The sequence below is a fragment of the Ischnura elegans genome, chromosome 2 (genome assembly GCF_921293095.1).
Source record: "Ischnura elegans chromosome 2, ioIscEleg1.1, whole genome shotgun sequence".
NCBI classification, from domain to species: Eukaryota; Metazoa; Arthropoda; class Insecta; order Odonata; family Coenagrionidae; genus Ischnura; species Ischnura elegans.
Genome location: NC_060247.1, coordinates 35,308,226 through 35,320,232, shown reverse-complemented (window position 1 = coordinate 35,320,232; position 12,007 = coordinate 35,308,226). Strand labels below are relative to the sequence as shown.

The following is a 12,007-nucleotide window of genomic DNA, read 5'->3' as shown; positions in this document are numbered from 1 at the left end:
TCAGTATTAGAAAATCAGACATCAATGAATCAAAATCCAAAATTTAAGTACAATATATATTGGCGAGGCCAATCGCCGAAGAATAACTAGGATTAAGTCATACAGTCGTACATAATAATTATAAAGTATTTCTATTTACCGATAACGTCAAAGATGGTTTAAATGCGTTGAGCAATCGAATATACCTAAGCGTGCGTCCACGAAATGTTGGAGTGGGGTATCTTATAATCCCTGTTATAGTGTCCTGAAACACGCAAACTTATTATTTGGATTTTTTTCCTCCATTAAATTGAGATTCATTTAATCAACTCATCACACTATCGATGATCATCCCTATCGCATCATTGGAATATCGATAGCGCATGCTTCCACGAGTTTTTCGCAGGCTCCGTTATAAATCCCTTAATTGTGTCCTGAGGCACAAAAAACTTATCATTTGGATTTTATCCTCCCTTAAATTGAGATTCATGTAATCACCTCGTCACACTATCGATGATCGCCTCTTTCACCTAATTATAAAATCGATAACGCAAGCTTCCACGGGATGTTAGTAGGCACCGTTATGAATCCCTCGATTGTGTCCTGAGGCACACAAACAAATCAATTTGATTTTTTTCCTCCCTTAGATTCGGCTCATGTAATCATCTCATCAATAATTCCCCCTATCACCTCATAAAAATATCGATAACTACCCAATCATATTATCAAGCCATCGATAGCCGCGCTGTGCCTCCGATTGCCGTGCACGCCTCCCCCCGCTCAAAAGAAGACTGCCGCTTCTCCCCACCCCACGTGTCGATCGCTCTGCATAAACTAACATCACTTCTTCCCCGGCGGCGGCGGCGAGATGACCTTTTTTTTCCAAAAGGAGTTCCGACAGAGATGCGCTTGAAGTGGTGAAGGATCTAAGGAGTAAGGGCGGGAGACGGCTTGTGCTGCGAGGACAGGGGAAGGGAAGGGGGTCGGCTGGTTCCCTTTGGTCTCGACCTCTGACCCCTTCGGAATTTCCACTCGATATCCTCTCCTGAAAAAAGGGGTGGGCGGGAGGGTGGATCACTTGAAGGGGTGGTGGAGGGGAAGGAGGGAACTGTGATGAAGAGGTGAAACGATGGTGCCTACTCCAAAGAGACTCAAATCCTTCACTCAAGCGAACCACAGTTTCGGGCGAAACTCTGGTTCGCTTAAATGAAACAGCGGAGCCCCAGAAAACATTTAGCCTTTTAAACGATTTTAATTTTTCCTGGTGAATACTGCTGACGAATATTTCTCGCGTTCTCAGCCAGGTTAATGCTTTTACATAAGGCGAAATAGTGTGAAATTGGACTTCCATAAAGTAATACAGCCTTGAGGATGGGAGACAAGTCGTCTCCCGAAACGCCGGCTTATATAAAAGCATTAACCTGGCTGAGAATCCGAGAAATATTCATCATTTAGCCATTTAATTACCGCAGAAGCGTCCGTACTTATATAAACCAATCACCAATGTATATTCTCCCTCTCAACTGAACTAATCCACCACGTGTTTCTCTTACCGCTACGTTCATTATGGACTCACGGTTTTATGCGTGGAGGTTGAGAGAAGCATGCATAATTTTTAATCTTCTCTCACAATCTCAGAAATTTGTCCGTCACTAACGTCCCGAAGCCTAAAGGTCTTGTAGTTTGATAGTTTTTTTCTGCAGCAGTGACAGTAGCCTACGACGACTTACCTCATATCATAATTAGACGGGCGGCCAGGAATGAAAATTCCTGCTTCGGAGAAATCGTCTTTATGCATGTGTGAGAATTCCCTCATCCACATCCCTATGATTGTATTCGATCATGTAATAAATCAACCTTTTCATTCTCTACTTAACATATATCTGATCTAATTTTTTCCCTCTTCTATTCTACATCTGTAGTTAGATATAGCTGGTAGCTATCTTTGGGGAGTTTGAGTTTCTCTGAATACACTTCCAACCATTATCATTTGGAGCCTTATAATATATACTCGCTTGAAACCGGGTTGCTAATAAAATTTCCATGCTGACTGTCCCACAGTATTGATTTAATTGAAGATAATTTAACTCATTTAAAGGATTGGATTTAAAAAGATTCACAGGTCACGATATTCCCTTATCTCAGCTCACCGTCACAATGCATGTTTAATTTTTTCTACATAAAACTGCGGCGATAATGCCTACATTGACACAAATAAGAAAAGCGGGGAAACAGTAAAATAGAGGACTGAGTGGACATGATCAAACAAGTGAGACACACGTGAGGGTGAGGAATAGAATAAAATTGAAAGACGTAACATATTTAGTGATTAGAAATGAACCGCTGCAAATAACCAGTCAGTTACGCCGTGCCGCGGCGCACCAAAGGAAGTTGCATTATTCTTTTGGAGCGCTTACATAACTTCCGAGTCTGAATTGGATGAAAATTGTTTTTAAAATTCGCTAGCTTGATGAATAGAAAAGGATTCGTATATTTTAAAAACTGATATACGGCCAATATAAAAAAACGGAAATTAAATTGAAGTATATGTTTAAATTATGCTGCAATTGTCACTACGTATCCCTGCAACATACATTATGGAGAACCACAAATGTAGCGCATGAAGACGCCTAAATGAAAAATATGAGCACCACAAATAAACACGTGAGTAGAGTGCTCTTTGTCTCACCGACTCCACATTCAACAATAAAATCGATAAGAAGTATTTTTAACATTATCCTACATAATACTAAACCTGAAATAGGCGTAAAAAATTGAAATAATGGTGAAAATGAAATGGAAATTAGCTTATTCTAAGAAAAAAAATACTTCGATGCATATATTTCATACAAGGGAGCAGCATCGGTGGATGGGGCATTAATCCGTTTCCTGTTACATAGCAAAATATCAACTTGATTGGAGCTTTGAAAAAAATTCCATCATGAAAAAATTTTATTACAAGCACAAGTTGCCTCCAAGACTTTTCCCGTACAGCGAATTTCGCACACCTATGAGTATTACCCCAAGATAGGCACATTCCTTATCGTGCCTCGAAAAAGTAGCGCAACAATGCACCTCTGCGTACACTTCCGTCCATGCGCATGTTTCGTTATACATAGCGCTCCTATTGTTGTGGTAGGACGCGTAGTCAACGCTACAACAATAATGTATCTAGGATACAGAAAGACAGCGAAGTCAAGAGTCTCATTCCGATCAGAACAAGTACCACGCTAGAAGCTTCTCTTGTGAAGAGCCTAGGTTGCTAATAGAAACACTGCTTTTCAGGTCTAGGAGCCATGGATACTAATGTGAGTAGTAAATTACTCATCTCTCTTGCCAATACGAACTACGAAGTCATTAATATCAAAGCAATTTTAAGATACTACACCAAAGAGTCGGTTACTGTGCTTCCTACTCAAATCTACTTGCTAACCATGTCTTCATTTTTAATTATATCTATTTCACACATTATTCATAATTTTTACGATATGCATAACCCGAGCCATAATTTATAGATAGTTATGTATTACTCTACTTCTCCGTTCCAGCCTATTAACTTTAAAAAAATAGGACATTCGCTTCTTCTTACACAATGTCCTTTAAAATCGCTAATTTATGAAATCTGCAATTTCATACTTTTCGAAGCTTTCATCGAGTGTTCGATCAACCAATTTTACCATCAACATCCTGTGGATGAAAAAAATAAGGAGTTAATTTTTCCACAGAATTTTTATCAACGCACTTCCATGGTACCAGGTATACCTGACCAGTAGATGATGTTAAGTGTCGAAACCATGGCAGTATATCAATTCTGTGGGAAAACAATCTAATTTTTTTCATTCAAAATATTCAGTAAATTTCACTAAGTATCGCCAAAAACCACCAAATTTATCAACATCCTGCGTTAGAATAGCATTGGAATTTTTCCAAAATTTATACTACTGATAATGGCTTGGCGAGATGAATCGTGTGTGCATTAAAATTATCGCTCCATCTTTTGGAAAGTACGTCTACATTATTATAATATTTAAAGAGAATGCTAAGAGAATGACCTCAACTTGTTATACCTTTGAATTGGTTACGAGGCATTGACTAACAAATGCTAGAATTCAGATAGTACTTCTCAAATCCCTATTCACTAAAGACAAGAATTAATTTTCATTTTTCCGTTTCCCTTCCACAGCGAAACATCTGTTACCAGGACGGTAGCTTGGGGAGATTCTTCGTGTGCCCGGCATGCAAAACTCCGATCACGCCACCCGTTAGACAATGCGTTAAGGGTCACCTGATATGTCGCCGTTGCTTCTTCGTAAGGAGACGATGCCTCGTGTGCAGAAGATCCCTAGACGCCGAGAGAAACGTAACCATCGACATTCTCGCCAGTATCGTGAGGTTCCCGTGTGCGCACGCCGCCTACGGATGTGGGGAGCCACCGATGGCCTACAAACAGCGATTGTCGCACGAATTTTACTGCCCACGGCGTCCCTTCAAGTGTTTCGTGAGCGGGTGCAAGTGGATCGACGAGGCTAGGATGGGAGGGCCATCCACAGTCACCACACTAAGTGACCACCTCCAGAGATGTCACGGGGAACGTCTGAAGTTCCTGCACGGCAGCAATCTGGCGATCAAGCTGAATCCGGCCAAGCAAATGGAGGCGTTCAAAGAAGACGAGGCCACGGCGGAGACACTGACGAGACATTACGTACTGGCCGATGGCGAAGAACTTTACCTGGCAAAGGTTTCCCTGAAGAAGTACTCCAGTGAGGGCCTGTTGCTGGCTACCGTCACAGGGCTGTGGAGGCCCATTAAAGGAGCAGTGGGTCACTGCTTCAGCGTCCTCGTGAAGGGATCCAATTGCGAAATGATGCACAAGGCGCCCGTCTTCTCGTACATGCTCTCGTGGGAGAAGTCGGACCACGTGCTGAAGGCTCTCGAGTCGAGTGAAGGCCACATTAACGCCGGAAAGTATGCAGGTGAAGGAGGATATGTACTCCTCGAATTTAGCGTCATGACCAAACAGGTGCCAGAGAATGATAATTCGCGCGAATCGACTCATGAATCAAATCCAAAGAGCCAATCACTTTGATTCAAATAGCGGTTAATATAAATTTTTTTGCAGGGATTTATCAACCCTCACTTAGTAGAATATAGTTATGTATCTCGAATACAAAGGGGAGAAGGGACGCGTTAAATTGAATCTTGTTGCATATCTCTTGATGATATTGAATGTTTAGATCAAAATCGAAGCCGATATTCTTATTTAATCTGAGCAATTGATAGTGTCCTGGAAATCCTCTCAACATTTTTTCTTCAATTTAATTTTTCTTCGTGTACTCACTGTAACGGAAATTCAATCATTTTAATTTTTGATTTGGATTTCTATTCTTATTCTGTCAAATAAATTCGTAAAAAATTGTCCATCATGGTGTTAATACAAGATAGCAGATAATAGCAAGATATCAGGTCACCGACTCCACTTTCCCACTTAACAGACGAATTACTTTACGGGAAATACGCTAACTTTTCTTTTTGAGGGTACTGGTTTTGACTTCGGAGGTGAAAAACTACCCACTGAAATCTGCCCTTTACTTGCTATACATGTGATTTGAGGGGAGTATTTTCAACTAGGACATAGCCCACTTGATAGCACGTTAACATGTGGTACAGTATACGCCTCTTTGTCATCATTTCAAGAGAATAAGAAGCCACCCGGTAAGTGAATCCCACTCTCTATAAGTCCCTTATTTTCTCGCTACCTTCATCTTTCTCAAGTTTTCATTTCATAAGGATTTGAAAATATTTTGTTTCCAGAGTCTAGCACCAATTCTCTATTCTTGCTACCACAGTTTACTGCACGAATACACCCCTGGAAGATCACGTTTTAATTCCCTTTGCCACTTATACCAGTGAATTGTAAGCGAATGCCATGAAATTGATGGAATAAAATTATTAATTCTCCCTAGAATTATTGGAAGTAAGTTCACCAAAATGTACCACCTACAAATAACCCTCGATGTATTTCTTGGAATGAAGTTGAGTCACGTGACACATGGAAGCTCCTAAGGTAGGTCTTGCCATATGATTGCGGAGACATTTTTCTCTTTCATACCTTATGAACTTCCTCCCAATACTTATATATATTCTCGCGGAGAAAACAGCAGAAGGGTGCCGAACTACGGACAAATTAAGCACAATGGAAGTGATTTGTCTCCTTTTGTGACCCACCCACTGAAACGATTTTGAAGGTATTTATTTACGCTGTAAATTCAGAAATAAATGAATAATTAAATAAATTGATTTCTTTTTCATGACCTCAGTACCTATATATAATAATTAATAACCCCTTGGAGTATATGTCTGGGAATTCTAATAATTCGCCTTTGATTAATTTCAATGTATAATTTAAAAAATTAAAATGTGGATATTTTAATGAATACCTATACTCCAAAACGTAATTAATTATAGAATAATTAAATCCTCCGTTAGGATTTCGTTTCCATTAAATGCGTATGCGTAAATTCTTAGGCGCAACTTCGACGGATCCTCCCTCGGGCATACAGAGATTTTTTTCCTAGTATACTATGAAAAGAATTTTTATCCGTCACTGAAAAGAGTAGGAGCAGGATGAAAATTAGGTCCACGGAGCTACGGTGTGTTGAGGATGGCCAAAGGGTGAGAGAGATGGTGAACGGAAAGAAGCAGATTTCACTGAGGTGGCGACCGAGGTCGTAATTTGGTGCCGAGGAAAGTTATTAATTGCCACCAAGGAGTTCCACGTCGCGTAATTAATTTGATAACCGCTCCAGATTAAGAGACTAGGCTCTGCTTCCCTATTGTGCTCCCGACGTTGGGATGACAGAGGCGACTCAAATAAAAAGGGAGAGAAAAAAAAGACCTGAGGGCCATGCCGAGAAAGGAGCCTGAAAGAAAACCAGGTGACGTACCAAGGTAATGATAAAAAGGTAAGAATAGCAAATTGAAAAAAAATCCTTTTTAAGTTCAATTTATGAATAATTCACCATCTCTATCAATTATTAGGAGATAATTTATACTCCATAAATTCCTTTTATACTTCCATCGATCACTTAATACGAGTCTCGTCTCGTTTCAAAGAAGTATGAAGAGCTAAGTGCCAAACATTTTCCTTTCAAGTTTGAATCCTGAATCGGTCACCATCTCTAATCATTATTCCAAGTATAATTAATCATAACATAGCTAATATCGATTTCCATTGAAGGCCAGGCGAAAACTATTTCATTTTTGCCAAAATAAAGGTATGAAAACCGTTCCGTTAAACAAAGGAAATGACTAAGATATTCTGTGACACCCGTATTGTGTTTCTTTCAATTGAAAGGATTAATTAAATCAAGGAGAAAATTAGAAATATCGCGAGACTTCAAATAGACCGATGAAAATGAAAAACTAGCGCTTGGTTTTAATGTTGCTGCAGGCACTCTAAAAACTTTTAACGATTTCCCACGCAATTCAATAGAAATTTAGCATGTAGTAAACATCGATTGATTTCTTCTCTGGTACATATATCGTCATTTATAATCCCTCTTATTCAACTTTCATCTCCACTTTATCCACTCATTAAAAAATATAGCCGTGTAACAAACCAAAGGACGTAGTTATCAACCAAACACCTAATGCAGCGCGCGCCAATTATCAACACCAAATAACCGAGGATATTACCCATACTAAACTACACACTTCTATATTTTAAATCAGATTGTACTAAGTTTATATATCAACAATTTAAAAAATTGAAGCTATCGGATGGAAATATCAACTTCAATGGCCAATGTTAAGTTAATAACAGGTAAATTTGTATTAATGATCAAATCAGATACGCCTATTCATATGACCGTGATATTTACTAAGATTTGAAGCTACAAATTCTGTGGCATAACCATAAAATAAGTTGATAAGTGAATGAGAATATTGCTAAATTGAGGAATTAAATGCACGAATGCTAATATTGCAATGAAAACGTGATATATTTACAATTAAATGATCATAAATACTTACTTCGCGCTGTAATCAAACGAGCTCTCAACATTAGTACGGCAAACAATGTTTATGGCAACGGAGGTAACTAATAAACAAAATATGAATTTATATATTTCACGTGGGTGCGAATTGTACCTAAGAACCTATTGTAATATTCTTTTTAATTAATTTCATTAATCAATATGTGTCGAAAACTTTTAGCTAGCAGTTAAACTTCATCCGTAGTAAAAAGCCAATCCTTTCTTACAATCGCTCATTCAGCCAGAAGGAATAATTTGGAATAATTATTGTCGAAGATAATACATATTATCCATTCGAGTAGAAAATTGTTTTAACGACTCATCGTCAGCTTTTCTTATCCTTAGCTTACATCTATTGTGTCACACAACCAGTTTACCTATTAATAGATGAATTTGGCATATTAATTAGGGCAAAATATGGAACTATGAGCCGAGTTATCATAATTTCTGAGCCAGAGAAAGGCATACCCTAGGGAATGTAAATACTATCGAAGAAAAACAGTTAATTACGTAAGATTTCATTCAACTTTGAATCTGATTTTCACTTAAATGAATTCTCACAATCATGTACTCAATATTTGTCGATATTTCAAAGACATTTAGATTTTATTTCTCATACATTGACGACAATCCTCAAAGAAAACAAATGATCATACAATATCCCATGTAGTCTAAGGCCGAATGATCAAAGCAAAAGAAAGGAATTTTGCCGCAGGATAAATCAATCACCCTTATTATACCTCACGAAGACCATGCAGGTTGTTAATAGCCGAGTATCAGGTATCTCAGTGGCCTCTTAATTTCCTCAACCACCACATCGTCATGACTACCCTCTCCAAAGACTTAGGGAGAGAAAAATTCGCTCAGTCATTCCGGCGTGATTGATCTGATGGTTAGGGTTGGCTGTTCAGACAAATTTTTCCGTCAAAGGAGTCCACGCAGGTATTCTTCTTTTTCATTCTTTACGATGAAGAATTGGTTGGAAGAGAGATGACAATGCACATAATACCTAATGATATAATCAGAGATGCGAGTTATAGGATGCTGTATTTCATAAACATGAGGAGGCTATTTGTTTACCATTGATTATATCGATCCATCAATCAAGAATTATCTTTAATTTACTCATTGGCTACGTTGGCAGGCAACGTGAACTTTGTTTTTCAGACAATTGAATAACACTGTACTATGCTACTTTCAAATGGTGATAAACACCACATTCATCAGGATTCCTAGCAGCAAGTGTTTATGTCTTCATAAGTGTGTATACTCATGATTATGCAATTATCTAGAGCCAAGTTCTAATTCAAAGTAAATTGGTTAAAGAAAATTGTATTTCTTATGGAATCGGTGACGTACACAGAGATATTGTTAATCAAAATACCTTCACAACTTGGGGACCGTCATATCTTAAATAATAGAAATAACATATTAATGACTCGACATCTTAGTAGCTTACACCAAAAATTTCAAAGTTTACTGAAAACGTATGCAAGAAATAAGAAATTGATTGGTATTAAGAGATTAAGACGCTTCTATCAAGACATTGATTTCGACGCGGTTGGAGCGAATCTTTAACTTAACACCGACTTCAATTACACTTCCACCTCGTCAGTTCAAGGGCAGAGATACTCGTCGAACCCGGCTAAGCCTCAGGAAATGAACCCCGTTGAATGAACGATGAATAAGTGTCATTAATGTTACATCTCTCTTGTAAGATAGATAATATGAATGAAGGTAATCAACCTTAAATGTGATAAACTACGACATTGTGATGATTTGAACGGATAAATTACTATCGTGACTAAAAGATATCCCATGATAATGATCGCGAGGGCAATATCCTATAATCAATGGAGTTCCTAATAATATCACCTGTAAACTATAGTAAAATCTGTGCCAACAGGAATAAAATGACGCTATACAGATTAATAGGATGTCATATACCCCATACACGTTTTATTATTTTCGCCGAGAAAGATGACTTTTAAATGCGCCACTTGACTGTTCTGTAAACACGCGTCATAAGTTCCATGACGCGTGTTTACGGAACTCAAACGCACTAGCCGTGAAGCAGCCATCTTAAAATTACGAAATTGCAGAAATGAGATGTTGATTAAAAACAGGTGTCCCAAGTAATCAGTGGCCCCAATTACCGAATTAATGTATCAATTTATAATGAACCTTTTGCTCGGCAGGATACCAGCGACTAGAACATACACTTAAAGCTAGCATCATATCGAGTTAAGAATGAAACCTGTGTGCAGGCAATGGCATTATGGTAAAATTTATCCCATCATTATAAATGTACCACGGGGTGTTGCGGAAGAATGATTAGCATGAAATATTGGTAAGATGGTATCTTTTCCTTTTTCACAAATTGCTAAAGAAAAGAAACTCGAGCAAATCGCCAATCGCCAAATCTACGAATATACACGGGGAAAAATACTCCAGGCACCGATAAAAATGAAAAAATTAGTCTTAGTCGAAACTAATACAGAATTGTCCGACCTTAAGGGCAACCAATATTCTGTTGAAAAACAGAATACTACTCGTATCATGCAGCCAAGACGCTGCATCGGGTGGAGTTGCAAAGTGATAAATGGTCATCGGAAAAAAATGAAGATCATTCTTAGTTAGTGAAGGAGATGGCAACATGCACCCAATAAGCTCTTATAAAAAAATTTTTTTTAAACCAGCCTTTATATTTAGATTACAGGGGATGAGCAACGTTTATATATGACACAAAGCAAAAAAACTCAGTGACCCCGAAAAACCAAAAGTGGCGTATTAAAAAAGTCACTATATTTATTAAATTTTCAGTGAATGGTAAGCCCCCTATGTTTCAAAATGCCACCCCTATGCTTTTAAATGCCTACTATGTGGATATGCCTAAAGTGGATAACTTTTACTGTGGTCGCAAAACACGAAAATCGACCATTTGGAACTTCTTAGATCAAAAACATGTTTTGGGGGGCTATAGGTTGACTGGGGGGTGGTTAAAGGGGGAGAAAAAGAGTTGGAGAGAAAAAGTTATATTTTCATGTATTGTCATCGGAAATGAAGAAGTGTGCAAAATTTCAGCGTTTTTGCTTCACAGGAAGTGAGTCAAATTTGAGTTACAAGATTTGTACCAGACAAACAGACAAACAAACAGACAAACAGACAGGTTGGTGAGTTGATATAAAGGCTGGAAAAAGAGAGCAGACGAGAGATTATATGAGAGCGTCGTAGCGAATTCTGGAAATAAGTACGGGGAAAATACTCCAGGAACCGATAAAAATAAAGGCATTAGTGTTAGTTAAACTTAACACAGTTGTCCGACCTCAAAGGCAATTACTAGTCTGCAGCGCGATTCTGTAAATGTCATATCTACGTTTTGCATGCTTCGAACCGCAGTGGCATTCTGACGCCACCCGAGCGATTCTGTAAGCAAGCGTTATGAGCTGTTCGACGGGTTGCGAATTGACATTTGAAAAGCGCAATGAAAGGTTGAGTTTCTTATCTTCGTCGTAGTAATAGCAAAGAACCAATGAGAACCATCGATACATATTGCAACTGGCGCCAAACTGTAAGTATCATTTCTGCTGCTGTGTGCTGGTATAATTTATTTTTTGAATCAACAATGTTGGCAGAATCGCAAAAGTGCGTAGGAAATATTTTTTTAAAGTATGAACGACATCAAGTTACTATTTATCTTAGGTAAATGGTTTTTAAGTAGTTTAGTTTTCTATCATGAAATACTAACGTTTTATCAGAAAATTCATAGTTGTTAATTAGTGCCAAACTATTATGTTTCGCTCGAAGTACCTACACCTCAGGCAATTTTACGATTGATAACAATCGTGGAAACATTTGATCGTTAATATTTTATTTTGAGGCTGTCATGTTAAAATTTACGTACTTTCACCGCGGTCATAGGAAAAAGAGCCCCCACAATATACGGCAAAATAGGTGTTTATATCTACAGTTAACCACCTCAGTGTAATTGCATG

The 12,007-nt window shown here is 38.2% G+C and overlaps 1 protein-coding gene across 1 annotated transcript; it reads left to right on the top strand.

The window, feature by feature from the left end:
- The first annotated feature begins 3,198 nt into the window (after positions 1 to 3,198).
- Positions 3,199 to 5,397, top strand: LOC124174032. The gene is made up of 2 exons (XM_046553173.1): positions 3,199 to 3,287; positions 4,163 to 5,397. The coding sequence occupies exons 1-2, from the start codon at positions 3,276 to 3,278 to the stop codon at positions 5,063 to 5,065; spliced, it is 915 nt and encodes a 304-aa protein (XP_046409129.1). The 5' UTR covers positions 3,199 to 3,275; the 3' UTR covers positions 5,066 to 5,397.
- The last annotated feature ends 6,610 nt before the right edge of the window (positions 5,398 to 12,007 follow it).